The sequence below is a fragment of the Rhododendron vialii genome, chromosome 13a (genome assembly GCF_030253575.1).
Source record: "Rhododendron vialii isolate Sample 1 chromosome 13a, ASM3025357v1".
NCBI classification, from domain to species: Eukaryota; Viridiplantae; Streptophyta; class Magnoliopsida; order Ericales; family Ericaceae; genus Rhododendron; species Rhododendron vialii.
The window spans coordinates 15,811,357-15,826,237 of NC_080569.1; the positions used below are offsets into that span (position 1 = coordinate 15,811,357).

At 38.3% G+C, this 14,881-nt stretch overlaps 1 protein-coding gene across 2 annotated transcripts; it reads right to left on the reverse strand.

The window, feature by feature from the left end:
- Window positions 1–9,587: 9,587 nt before the first annotated feature.
- Window positions 9,588–12,507, reverse strand: LOC131312983 (patellin-4). Of its 2 annotated transcripts, none has more exons than XM_058341018.1 (5): window positions 12,382–12,507; window positions 11,217–12,272; window positions 10,454–10,578; window positions 10,221–10,365; window positions 9,588–10,134 (listed from the first exon to the last, which is right to left on the reverse strand). In XM_058341018.1, the coding sequence occupies exons 2-5, from the start codon at window positions 12,231–12,233 to the stop codon at window positions 9,880–9,882; spliced, it is 1,542 nt and encodes a 513-aa protein (XP_058197001.1). In that variant the 5' UTR covers window positions 12,234–12,272; window positions 12,382–12,507; the 3' UTR covers window positions 9,588–9,879. The 2 variants fall into 2 exon arrangements, with proteins under 2 accessions (XP_058197001.1, XP_058197000.1); XM_058341017.1 differs by having other exon boundaries at window positions 12,359–12,506.
- Window positions 12,508–14,881: the final 2,374 nt, after the last annotated feature.

The window sequence follows — 14,881 nt, forward strand, 5'->3', positions numbered from 1 at the left end:
TGTTCAAAAAAAATGTAATGTTTTCGACATATGTGGCTTCAATCGGCCTCGTATTGGATCGAAAATCAAAATGTTTAGCCTAATGCAGATCAGTCTATCATCGTGCAATATGTTTAAACTTTTATCGGTATGTCCGTACTCTTTCCAATATATGTAGCATCTATAAGTTTTTAGATCAACGGGCTTTGCTGATTACTATGAAAAAGGGACATTTCTGTCATACAATCTCTTGATCATGGAAGTTTATTACACTTCGAAAGTTACTCCTTTAGATTGTCTCGACATTGCGGTTAGCTTTAGGGTTTGGCTGTATGTTTGTATCTTTATATTTAGGTGGAAATCTGTTACTGATATATGGCTTGATTTGTATTTCGATGAAATATGGCTTGATTTGTATTTCGATGAAAATCTGTAAATATCGTATAACTTTTATAAATATAAATGGGTATACTTCTTCTGTTGAAAAAAAAAAAAACAAAAAGAGATTGTCTCGACATTGCGGTTCAAACCTTGTAACTTTTCTTTTGCTTGTACAAGAAAGAAAATCATAGTTGAAATTGCATATCTTACAACAAATTGCTTAGAACCAAGTACAAGTACAAAAGGTGAATTTTTCACCCATAGTCTTCAGATATCACATCAAATGCGGAAAATTATGCGAAGGTAGGCATCCCATTTAACACGTTTAGGAATTGTCATAGATACTCCTCTTTTAAGACAAATTCGAGCTAATGACCTCGTTGAATATGCTACAGTACCTTTTTGAGAAAGTAAGATCAACCATCTCCGTTAGTTGATCGATAACCAAGGCCGGCCCAAGGGCATGGTCCAAGAGACCACCGCTTTGGGCCTTCACATTTTGGGCCAAAAATGGGACACCCCTTCCTAGATAAATGTATATATTTTCTGTGCGCAATTATAATACAAATTCTTTTGATGGTTCAGTGGTAAAGTGTTTGCTCTTCCACATAATGTTGGGTTCAAGTCCTGGGTACTTTTTTTCAGTGTCTTTTTTTCAAAAAAAAAATTCTCCTGCCACCCCAATTGGGGCTGCTATAATTCAAACCTGAGTCCACTGAATATTATTACAACTGCACAAGTCATTAAGGCCGAAATATTTACCATGTTTAATAGTATAAACGAAAATGATATATAGATAAGTATTTCTATTTATTGTTTTTAAATTAAGAAATTTATGTAGTGCACTAGTCCACCACTTAACCTAGGGCATTTAAATACCTTGGGCCGGCCCTGTCAATAACTTGATTATTTTTTCATTTTTTTTTTTGAACGGCAAAATATTTTGTTAATCTTGAAAATGATACTAGATTTATAGGAGCAAGAAAAATGCATCATGCTCACATACCAATCTTCTACCCAATCTGAAACCCAAACCAACAAATACCAAGAAACTAATCAAGGACATTCCATGGGACAAAGCCACCGAAAAATACCTAAGCCCAACACCCAATGGTTTATAAAAACCCAAATTTTACATTAAGCTCATTAACACCTATGGGTCTCATACCCAGATCTATAGCATAAAGCACAAATAGAGGCCAAGCCCAACCCGAACAGGGGCCAAACTCAGCCCAACACCCATCGATATCGCGGCCACCGCCGCCGCCATGCCCATCACCTGTAAAGGGACGAGCCGCTGCCACGCCATCGCTGGAGACCCGGGGAACAAGCCCCTGTTGGGAGAACGGCTTGTCCACCCCTCCACAAGCCACCCATGCCCATTAGCATCCATCACCAATGCCCGCCTCCCCTCGCCGCATGCCGTCTGCACCCCATCTCCTCGCCGTCCTGCCGAACACCACCACCCAGAAACCCATAAAAACAGCCGCTGCTCAAACCGTTTGCCGTTAGGCACCAAACCAAAGAAACCCATCTTGGTAACTGGATAGCGGGGTTCTGCCGCAACATAGGAGCGGGTACTAACTTGGCGGCAGAACTATGGGGAATGCGAGACGGACTAAATTTAGCTCACGAGTTAGGATTGCAAAAGCTACAAGTGGAATCTGACTCAACAGTGTTGGTTAATTTACTCTCTAATACATGTCCGGATACCCACCATCTTAGTACTCTCGTAAATGATTGCAGGTTTCTTTTGCGGCGTCTGGGAGTGGAGAAAGTGAGCCATAATTTTTGCGAAGGCAACTCATGCGCAGATCGCTTAGCAAACCTTGGCTACCGGAGACTTTGGTTTTCATGTTTTCAATTCTATGCCTAGTTGTATTTCTATTCAATTAAGGGCGGATGCCCAGAGGGTTTTGTACCCTAGACTTGTGTACTCTTTGATTACTAGTTAATTTAATTTCAGCTCCTTTTAACCAAAAAAAAAAAAACCCAACAGTCCACGCCTTGCTTTGAAGGAGAGCAAGAAGGTAATTTCACATACCAACTTACCTAGGCAATTGCAAACTAGGGAGAGACATAATAGACCCTTTAAACAGTCCACACCTGGGCCACGAGAACTTGAGCAAACTTGATTTACACTATATGAAAATGTCACACGGAAATTTGGTCATGATACAATGCGAAAATGCTGTAATTTGGCAATCTCTCTAATGATTACCGTACATGTTATTTTTCTTCCCAGTATTTTTTTTTGATAACTAGTTGTCCAAGTCAAATAACGCGCACCTCGACTAATCTTGAAAGACCAATCCCACCATCCACTAGCGGGCCCATCAAAATTCTACTCATTGACTTGCCCAAAAGAGTTGATATCACCGGAAAGATTTTTAACCTGTGACCATAGGATGGAACAAATTTCCAACTCTGACCATCAAGCAACTCTTGGAGTTCATTCTTCTCCGTATCACGAGATTGCTGGAGAAACAGTGCTAATTAACACTAGGATTGTAGGAACCAAACCATCAATTCCTGTGAAGATTATATAAAAGATGCTGGAAGGGGAAAATTCGGAATAAAATTGGAGATGGCTAAGGGTGAAGTTTAAACATGAATATATATTAATTACATGTGGCTCGAGAAAATATTGGGGAAAATAAGGAAAGTGTCAAGTTCTAGCGCGAGTGGTCCAAGTCCAAAAATGCCTAGCAAGTAGCAACCAACTATAATCTTTAATACTAGCTCTTATATATATGAACCAGTCAAATCACTTTTGATGATGACTGTTACTGAAAAATTATTTTATGTCTTTGGTGCACCGCCACGTGTGCCCTAGGACTCTCCTCTTCCCCATGTTGTTGTGGAATCCAAGAGAAAGTGTATGAACTTCACCACAATATGTGGTGGAAAGGATCTTGGGGTATCAATTGATCGTACCCTAGGGACACTCAATAATTACTTGTGCGAGAGATGACACATCTCATAGCATTCAAATGAACTACTTGTGTGAGAGGTGACACATCTCATAGCATTCAAATGAAAAACATATAGATGGCAAGGATGGCACTAATTTTCGTAGCTAGAAGACCTATTCACGTCATTTGAACCCTACTAGTGATACCATGTACAACTATTGATATCGAGATAGGAAGGAAATCAAATACTCTCTCCCCCTAATTTTTTTTTTATGTTTGCACCAGTTTTCACTTATATATTTTAATATGTATCTTCAAAACTATGTGTGGAATTGTGATTCTACTCTGGGCCCTCGCCTGAGACTCTAGTTCGGAGATCCGGTTGGAGTCGACCGACAAGACACTTCGATGGTTAAGTAAGCAAGTGCAAGTGGAGTGAAAAGTACAGAGCGTTTAGGGTTAGAGAGAATGACGTACCCCCAATGGTTGAATCCCCCTCCTTTATATAGAGCTTCAAGACTTGCTCTCCAAGCTACGCTCGGTAACCGCCTTCGGCCGACGTCACATCTGACGTATAGCATGAGGCGGTTACTCATGCCTAGCTCGCGTGATAATTAACTGTTTCAGTTGACATCAAACATGACGTATTGAGCAAGGTGGTTAGGTGCACATTGGTGAGTTGGCATGCACTTGTGAATTGACCGACTCCCAATGTCTAGACCTGACAAGGCATGGATAAGAGCATCTCCAATCCATGCTCTATTCCTCCATTTGAGAGTATGAAACTCCTCCAACCCATCCTCTCAAGCCTCCTCTATTTGAGAGGATGGGATTTTGATCCTCCATATTTAGAGGATGGGAGAAAATATGGAGGATCTCCTCTAAAATCACTTTATGAATATATAAAGGGTTTGTGGTTGGAGTAAATAGGAATAGTGATTTCCTCTAAAAATCACTTTTTGAATAAAATAGAGTATTTTGATACTCTCAAATAGAGTATTGGATTGGAGATGCTCTAATATAGCTTTGTTTGGTTTGGAGTTTAGTTTTGGTAATAAGTGGAGAGAGAAATAAAGTAATAATTGAAAATATGGGTAATGGTTGGAGAAAGATAAAGAGAGATGAGAAAGTAATAATGAGAGAAATAGAATAATTATTGAAAAACTAAACTAAAATATGAATCAAACACAACGGTTGTGACTCATTGGTCATGATCTGCTTAGTCGAGACAAAATGGGATGGAGGGAGTAAGCAACTGTAAGGTTTAACCAAAAGAAAATTTTTCTTTTGCAATTAATCCGATAACATATACCTGCAAATCCTGGATGTGAGTAGCATTATAGATTTCCATGACAATTGGGGTTGTTCGATTACCTCAATTCAGCACTTAAAACTGAATCAATTAAGTAATAAATAATTCAGTAGGTTTGACAACCATATTTTACATTGCTTAACAAATTAAGTATTACTTAAAATATAAGCTAAAAAATTGAAAAAAAAATTAAGTAGCTAGCTAGCTGCTTGACCGATTCCTAGACCTAAAATAATAGGTTGCCCCAAGCGTAGGGCTGAGACCGGTGTAGCACAATACCCGGTAAGACCGGAGTCGAATCCACTAAGGACGGTGAAGTGTGTGCTGTGGAACCTCGGGTTGTTACTAATTAAACTGGCTCTTAGGTAACCACCCCTTGTCTTTTAATTGATTAATTAACTAACACTAACAGATAACTTGCTCAAACGATTAAAAAGAGAGGCACGGTCGTAGGGAATCCAGCGCTCACTACCCAATCAAAATCCGCTCGCTTTTCAAGGTTCTAAAAAATGGTTAAATTTAGGGAGAATTGGAAACTCCGAAGGATGCGAATCCTAAGGTTGCCGGTCCCGTACACAGTGGCGAACAGGTTTTGGTCCCCTGTTTCCGCTCACATGAGCCCTGGCAATGCCTCGGATCGTCCAACGGACGTAATTTTCACCAACTAAATTTATTTAGTTAAATTAATGTGTGAAAAATTGCGAGACGAGTCCTAATTGGATAGCGACGCGCTTTTACCCAGCGACAAAACCTCAGAAAAACTACTCAATCATTATTAAAAATAAAAGAAAAGAAACCCTAGAATTAATCATGTTTTTTTTACGTGAGATGAAAAATAAATAAGAGATAACAACTAATTGAATAAAAACAAATAACTTAAATTTAAGAACATGAATTAAAATGAGTTACTGGAGTGCGATTAATTGAACAAAGTATCAAATAACATGAAAGAAAAGAAACTGAAGTAAAACAAACGTAAGATCAGAAACTGCAAAAACAATATTCAGAACAAAACTTCCTGATGGCGGCCCCGTTCTTCGGTATGTAGTCGAAAAAGAAGTGATCGGCACTTTTTTTTTCTTCCTGCCTTCGAAAAATGATCTCGGCAGCCCCCTCTTCTATTTTGTCCGTCCGAAAAAGTAATGCTTCGTGCGTGAGAATCAGTCCCCTGGAACAAACCCTTGCTTCTCTTTTTATAATTCCCAGCCGTGGCCCCTTTCTTCCTTAGCCCATCACTTAGTCAAAATAAATTGTGAACCAATGGGCCCACGTAGTAAACAAAAGTCCACGTTCTATTCTCTTACTTTCAGTGAACAATACAGTAATTCCTAGGCCAATTGAGTTGTAAATCAATACTCCATTTTGCACTTCAGATTAAACTCAACCAGCCCAACTTTGAGCACCATTCAAAATCCCAACTTCGCACTTTTTGTATCAAACTCTTCAAATACCTTCAATACAAAAAATAAAGCATAAAATTTCAAATAATAATATAAATAGACTTAATAAAAATAAATTAGAGGGTGCGTATGTGAACATTTACGCGCCTATCACTAGCTACTTAATTCTGGTTGAATTTTTTTGTATTTGCATTTAACAATCATACCACCACCACAATCACTCCCACCACCACCACTACCGCTTCACCACCATCACCATCAATCATCCACCACTTCCGCTACTCCACCACCACCACCATTAGCTACCATGCCGCCGCCCCCACCACAACGCCGCCATTACACAACCACCACTCCACCGCCACCACTCGCCACCACGGCCACCACGACGCCACCATTGCATGCACAACCACCACTCCACCGCCACCACTCCACTGCCACCACTCACTCCACCATTACACCACTATCGCTCCACCGCCACCCCACCATTACACCACCACTCCAACACCCACCACCCCTTGCTCCATCACCACCAACCCACCACCACAATCACCACTCTACCATTACCATAAATACATTGTGACTATTAGTAAATTAAGAGAAAATCGGAACTAAAATTAATTTATTATTTTTTAATTAGAAAATTAGAGGCCGGTCCTGTTTTTTAGATTGTGTTTCATCCCAACCCTAAAATATTTTTCCCAAACCTGTATAGGCTCGGTTATGTACATAATGACATTTTTCACCCTCAAGCCAAATCGACTCCCCTCTCTCTCTAAATTCTCGGACCTCTCATGAATCATGATTCTCATCTCTCCCCATCCCATCCCATCCCACCCCACCCCAGCCCCCGACCCCCACCACCAACACCCAGTGCAAGATCGGCCCCGTCGTCAACTTCTCCGACAAGTCTGCTTTCGCCGACGGCAAATAGAGTAGATCCAAGTATTCTTCCAGCCTTTTGTTCGCCACGTTTCTCCCTTGATCTTCTATACTGAGCTCTGGTTGACATGGTTGATGATTGAGAGTGAAGCAATGGAGGACGAACGAGGCATTTTCGGATTTGTCGGACGGTGGCGAGAGGACTCAAACCATCGGTTTGGCTCGTGATCTCCATGACTCCATCTCTGTTTCGCCGGAAAAAAATGGTATAGTTCGTGTTCATAGAACGGGATCGTTCACCATCAATCCAGCTGTATCTTCATAAACTTGCGATGGTCTTAAGAGGCCTCTGAATTCCATCAAATAAATTTCCCAAAATTCCAGGACCCAACTCCACTGACAAAGGCTTGTGTGTTCGTAGAACGGGACAAATGGTCTAGTTGCTTTTCTTTTTGTAGTTTAATGGTGGAATCTAGAAAGTAGTTGTAGGGTGCAAGCGTATAAATTGTTGGAAGAAACCAGATTCGCGTCCCCAATCAAGTCGGAGAAAGAATCGCGAATCCACTAGGTGGGTTATGAGAACTGTATATGCGAATTGTTTATTTTAGTGTATCATGGGTTTATGTAAATTGTACGGTGGATTATGAGAACTGCATATGTCAACTGTTTATTTTAATGTGTGGTAAGGCTATGTGAACTGTACAGTGGGCTATGTGAACTGTGTAGTGGGCTATGAGAACTGTATATGGAAACTGTTTATTTTAATGTGTGGTGAGGCTATGTGAACTATATTGTGGGTTATGAGAACTCCATATGCGAATTGTTTATTTTAATGTGTAGTAAGACTATGTGAACTATGCGGGAGGCTATGAGAACTGCATATGCGAATTGTGTATTTTAGTGTGTTGTAAGACTATGTGAACTGTGAGGTGGGCTATGAGAACTGCATATGCGAATTATTTATTTTAGTATATCATGAGGCTATGTGAACTTTGCGATAGGCTATAAGAACTGTTTATTTTAGTGTGCCATGAGATTATGTGAACTGTGCAGTGAGCTATGAGAAATGCTTATTTTAGTGTGTGGTAAAGCTATGTGAACTGCGCGGTGAGCTATGAGAACTGCATGTGCGAATTGTTTATTTTAGTATGTCGTGAGGTTATGTGAACTGTGCGGTGGGTTATGAGAACTGTATATGTAAACTGCTTATTTTAGTTTGTGGTGAGGCTATGTGAATTGTGCGGTGAGTTATGAGAATTGCATGTGTAAATTGGTGGTGGAGGATTTTCTCTATTTTCTTTTTCTTTTTCTTTTAAATATTTTATTTTTCGGCCTAACTTTTTTATTACTACTACTATACTTGGTTGGATTTTAGTTGAGTGCTACAAATTTGTTAAATTTTTTGGTACTTCAAAAAATTGTTCAATTTTTGTTTGTATGTGCATTTTTATGAGAATTGGGTATTTTCTATGAGATTTGTGTATTTGTCCATGAAAACTGTCTATAAGAACTATGTACTTTTCATGAGAACTGTGTATTTTCTATGAGAATTGTGTATTTTCTACGAGAACTGTTTATGAGAACTGTGTATTTTATAGGAGAACATTGTATTTTTCTATAAGAACTGTGTATTATACATGAAAATTGTGTATTTTCTACGGAAATATTGTATTTTTCTATGAGAACTGTATATTTTTCTAAGAGAACTGTGTATTGTCCATGACAACTATCTATGAGAACTGTGTATTTTTCATGAGAACTGTATATTTTCTATGACAACTACGTATTTTCTATGAGAATTGTATATTTTAGTGTGTAGTGATGCTATTTGAACTGTGTATTTTTTTAGTTCACATAGACATTTCACATAGTTCTCATAGAACTGACTATGAGAATTTGTAGTTCTCATAGTCAGTTCACATAGCCAATGGTATTTTTGTCCGAAACAATTCTCATAATTATAGACAGTTCTCATAGGGACAGTTTTCATAGAAATAGTTCTCATTGACAGTTCTCATAGAGACAATTCTCATAATAACAGTTCTCATAGAGACAATTCTCATAATAACAGTTTTCATAGAGAATTTTCATAGCAAAATGTATTTTTTTCAATCTTACATAATTTCACATTCAATATAAATCTTGTTCAGTAGATATCGTTGAGTATGTTCCAAAAATATAATTTTTTTTAAAAATGAATATCTACAACAAAATATATGACTTTTTAAAATTTAAACAGTGTTTTAAAGGTGCACCAATGCTCCATGAGCATTGGATAATTTTTCTATACTAGATGCTCTCTAGTTCCGTGCGCTGATGCACGTGAAGGGGCATGGTTGGAATAAAAAATACAAATAATTGTGCAGGACTAAATTAAGTCCAAACCTAATAATTTTTGGGGCCGGCCTAAAAATTTCCCTTTTTTAATTAAGTACTTAATATATTTATCAAACAGTTTTTCGACTTAAAAAATTCAGCATTCAATTTTTCAGTTTTATCAAACAGTTAGCTGACCGATTACCGATTAACATTATCAACCCAGAGAACTTTAGTCTAGATTTTTTTAGGGTCCTTACAATCACTAAAGAATGATTATTATTATTTTTCCTGGTTTCATATGCTTTTTATGGATTCATAAACATTGAGAAGTTGTACTTAAACTTCTCAAACATGATGAGAACAAAACAAGGTGGACCATCAACCGAACTGATAGACAAGAAATTAAACTAATTACAAACTCGATAGATAGATGTAAATGAATTGTGCATAACAAGAAATCCATCCCTCAAATTCTTACAAGCTCTGCAACAACAGAATTACTTAACAGCACCAAAGTTATGCATAATATTAAACATTCAAAACCCCAAAAGAAATATTTTTTTTCAAAGAATGTCCCGCTCACCAATCTAACTCTCACAGATCTCACTCCCAAGCCAAATACGAAGAAAAAGCCATGAATGTAAAAATATTTAGGGACAATAAACAGGATGTATGGAACTCTTGTATATAGATCTCAAAAGGCGCTCTTCTTGGTCTTGTATCTATACAACACCTTCTTCTTCTTGCTCGAACAATTCTCAATCGTTAGGACAATCTTCCCCGGTTCATTGGTCCTAAAAGTGTTGCGAATTGGTTCTCCATTCGAGCTCATTTTTCTTGTCTTCTGAACAATAATGCTGTAGGAGCCCTCGTCCAAGGGGACGAATTCCTCCTTGTAGTTCACTTCCCAACCCAAAACTGTCAAATCCCAAATGAATGTGGCTCCAACCTGTTAACATCATAACATCAAACACCTTCAGTCATGAATCCCAATGACCATTCAATGCGGAAACGAAGAAAAGTTCTGTTTAGTACCTCTGTAGCGTTTATTTCTACGGTTGCTGTTGATCCGGCCTTGATGATGAGTTCAGAAACTGCACTATCATCAAATGAAAACTCGAAATCATTCTCCCTTTTCAGGCCACCATACTGGATGGGGATTTCCTCAACAGGAATGTACCTGTCCAAGGTTCTTTAAGTCAATAGCATTTCTTCCCGAATGGAGAAATTATACGCAAGAACTATAGTGTTTCTGTGGCCGGCCTTACCTGATCAAGGTCTCTGTGACCTTCCCGGGACGAGCAACCACGAATTTGCTCCTGGTTCTTTGTGTTAGGAAAGGGGATAAGAGGGCATTGAACGCGTAGTACCAGAAAGGGACATTGATGAATATCTGCAGCCAAGAAATTTGTAAGACACATCTGTATCTTGAAGGAAGCTTCACATTTGTATTTACATTTTCTAAATAAAACAGTATTAACACCCATCACACTGTCGAGGAACCCAGATCCTCGACAAAAGCTTGAGAAATCAGATCTACAAGAAGTTTGTGAAATAGAAATTTTGTGACCCATAAGCCCTCTTTAGAACCCAAAAAACAAAAGCTTCACAGATTCGGATACGTGTTGCGTAACTGATACAGAAATTTTAATACCCATCTACCATCTTAGAACCCAAACTTCAGCAAAAGCTTCAACATTTAGATCTGTAACAAAATATGACATGAAAATCTTAAAACCCATCAACCCTCTCAGACTTAAACCTTAACAAGAGAAGATTCACATATTCAGATCTCAAATCACCAAACAAAATAGAAATTTCAACGCCCATCAGCCCTCTTAGAATCCAAGCCTTCACAAAACATATTATAGTGACTAACAGATTAATGTTCATGTCTTCAATGAGTGAATGCAGTATCAAACTTTAAGATCCATCAACTCCTCTTAGAACACAAACATCAACAATCAACAAAAGCTTAACATGTTTAGATATAGAGTGAGTAAATAAACTGGAAATTCAGAAATTGCTTACGTTTCTCGCAACGAATTCTGGGTAGTTGTCTTGGAGAAGCCCAACAGCTTGCTTTGTGGCGACCCGGAGTTCTTTCTTGGATGGTCCAGCGGAGTTCCTGAGATCATTGATTTGAAGCAATGAGTTAACACCTCCAGCCTTGAAATCAAGCTTTTGAATGCCCTTCTCCATCAGCTGGAACCTCCACCTCAAGAACCTCTCACGCTTCTCTTCCGTCCCAAACGCCTTCTCATACAGCTCATTGCTTTCGAAAGCCCCAAAGATGTTGTAACAAATGGGATGGCCCTCGCGATCAACCCCGCTCATGTAGGCGAAAGAGCCCAAATCAGAGCCCAAATCCTCATCCAGGATCGAATCTGCCTTGAACTCCTTCCTCCATTGAAGGGTTTTCACCACCATCTCATATGCATCATTGACTTTGAAATCCCTGGCCCTCAAAAACTTCAAGAGAACCACATCTAAGCCCTCACCTCCCTTGCTAGGCAAAAGTGGTACCCCCCAAATTGAGATATCCTCATCAATCTCAACCCTTTTGCCCTCATCACAAACCACATCACTCCCCTCCTTTCCTTCCTCCTTCTCTTCTGACTCGACGCATTCAATGGTTTTCTCTTCCGTAGTACCCTCCTCCGGCTTCGTCTCTCCCTCCACCTCGACTTTCAATTCCTCAGTCTGTTCTTCAGCCACTTTTTCCTCTGTCACTTCTGAGGCTGGTTCCTCTTTTGCATTTTCTTTGGGCTCTTCTTTCTTGAACAAATTGTTTCCAAGTACAGCCTCTTCGAGTTTCGATTTCAACTCACTCAAGGCCTTCTTCTCGTGCTCTTTTAGATCGGAGGGAAAATTGCTTTCTTCCCTGTACGAAGAGCTTTTCTCAACATCCTTGGAAATGGGTTCATCCTCAATTTTTTTATCCTCCACCTCTTTGACAACAATCTTCAAATCTTCTTCTGCTTCTGGTTGTTGCGAAACGACCACCTCGGCCACTTGGGTTTCTTGAGATATCACCTCAACAGTCATGGTGGATGCAATCCGCTGATCCAACTAAAGATTGTTGCCCTGGATGTGGGTCAAGAACAAAATGTTACTACAAAATAGTACTTAATAAAAATTTCTGAAAGAAAGTGAAAGAAAACCCAAATTACCTTTTGTTAAAGCCTGTGTATACCTCTTTAGTATTCTCTGTCTCTCTGTGGTTTGAGGGTGGTGTTTGGGGTGATGGGGTGAGCAACGGTTATATATTTGGGGAAAGATTCAAAAAAGACCCCACAACAACGGTCACCCATCTGGAAGCCACCGCATAATGAACCGTTGGGATTCTTTTTTGTTCCTCGGGTTGTGCTAGCCTGGAGTCCAGCAATATTTGACGTGCCAAGAATCATTTCAGCCCCACTTATACTTTATCGTGTGTGTGCGCGCGCATGTATTTTGGAGCTGTAATCATGACATACACACCCAACCCCCAATTGTGGTGACATGGAATTGAATGTCATAAAGTTAAATTCCGTAAATTTGTAGGAGTAACTCTTAGGCCCAATTTTGTTTTTTTTATTTTTTATTTTTACGATCATGCTAACCTCCGTCCATTAGACGGAGGATTATACACTAATAATTTCAAACAAATTCGGATATCAATACATATTTTACAGATATTAATAGGTTAGTGATAATGTCAAAACTCCAACACATAAAACTGATAAAAGTCTTGTACATTGCACATGGTACAAGTTTTTTGTGCACTAGAGTTTTAGCGCAAACAAAAATAATTTTGGCATTATCATTTTCCTATTAATATATTTTTTGCAAATTTCAATGCATCTTTTACCTACTATTCTCCACCATGAGGGCGGAGGTTAGCATTTTTCCTTAATAAAAGTCGTGCAATTTCCGTAGAGATCCTGCGGTTTGTTAGTAACTCATTATATTTTAATTTCACCCTTAGCAAGTAGTATGTCATTACATTTGTCCGCGTAATTAAACTTAAAAGAAAAGGGATATGATTTAAACCAATTAGAATCAAATTTTGTGAAAATGTGATTTAGCTATAAAAAAAATGTTGTAATCATCATTATAATTTATTTTCACCTTCGCGTTTTGTCATTACTCTAACTAATATTCATGATCTGTTAACGTAGTTTTAGAATCACTCAAAGATTAAATGTACGTGAAGGTGGGTACAATTTATACTTCGCAAGCAAATTTGATCAGAAGAAAACATTATAACAAAAGAAGTAGCAGCAAATAAAAGTAGTAAAAAGTTGGTTAAAAATGGTCATGAATGGGGTTGTCTTTACGTGGGATGACAACAAATTCTCCAATTTTAAGTGGCTGAAATCTGTCTTTTTTCCAATAAATAAAAGGAATTAATTTTGTCACTCTCCTTTTTTGTTAATGTTACTCATCTTCTCTCATAAAATAAATTATTTAATCAAGACACAAAGAAAAATAGTATTAACAAAAAGAGTAGTGACAAAATCACTCCCTTAAATAACTAATAGTAGAAGGGTACAAATTACAACCAAGACAGACAGCAGTGAATTAAAAAAGTAGTGGGAAAGCATGTTTGTTTTGTGCCAAGTACCTCGCCAGCGCAAATTAAGGGAAAAGAATATATAGTACTATAGTACTAACCAATCATTATCCAGTGGGTGGAGGAGTCTTCTTATTATGCTCCTGTTGCCCGAGAGCCCCAATAAGTGGGTCCCCTACCCGTCATCAAATGTTCTGTTGCCACCTGGCATTGAGTCTATACTTGGCATATTTACCGCCTCTCTATCCGGCAGTAATAATTTAAAAATATATTGCAACAGTTGATTGATAAGATCAATGGTCCGTCTACCACGCTCAACGTTGTAGTACACCAGCTAGTGTTTCCCAATCCCCTCCATGTGGTAGATCTAATTGCTCCAACAAAGAATCCACTAAGAGAATAAACAATTTCATTACCATTCATAAACAATGAATTTCATTACCATATTAATCAAATGCAAAAGGATTTTTTTTTAAATCGGAAGGCGAAAACTATTATACCTAACTTGGCTCATCAACTTACGGAAGGACTTAATGAGAAAAAGAAAAGATAAGCTAGTAGCCAGAAAAAATTCAATTCAATTTCTTAACTGTGTTAGTAATTTCTTTCATAGATTCAGGGAAAGATATGTAGTGCATCAAGAGTTCAATTTTATTCATTCACTTGGAATTTCAGTCAACGTTATTCGCATCTATATTGGTGAATGATTTGAATCGAAAATTATGAATAATTAAGGGGTATTTGGATGTCTATAACATGCATTTTGATTTCTGTATTATTGGTTTCGAGTGATTGGATCCGCTTCTATTGAGAGGAATAACAACGTAACACACCAAGGATCTAGATGGAATTTTTAAACTTTTGCCACTCAAACCTTATTGTTGTATGAGCTGTATGTACCAAAATTTCCCCCACTAATTGATTTGTATAATTAGTCAACCATTTTAGCTGTACGATGACCAGTGTTTCATTGACGCGGCGGAATTCACGAGAGACTAGTTAGCGTACTAGTCCAAACGAGATAAACAACTCGTCGCAACGAGCAAATCTTGCGCACAAGAAAAAGAGAGAATCTCTGTAATATTATTGATAAAAGTTTAAAAGTCTAATAATTGAATAGGTTACAGCCCTTTTTATA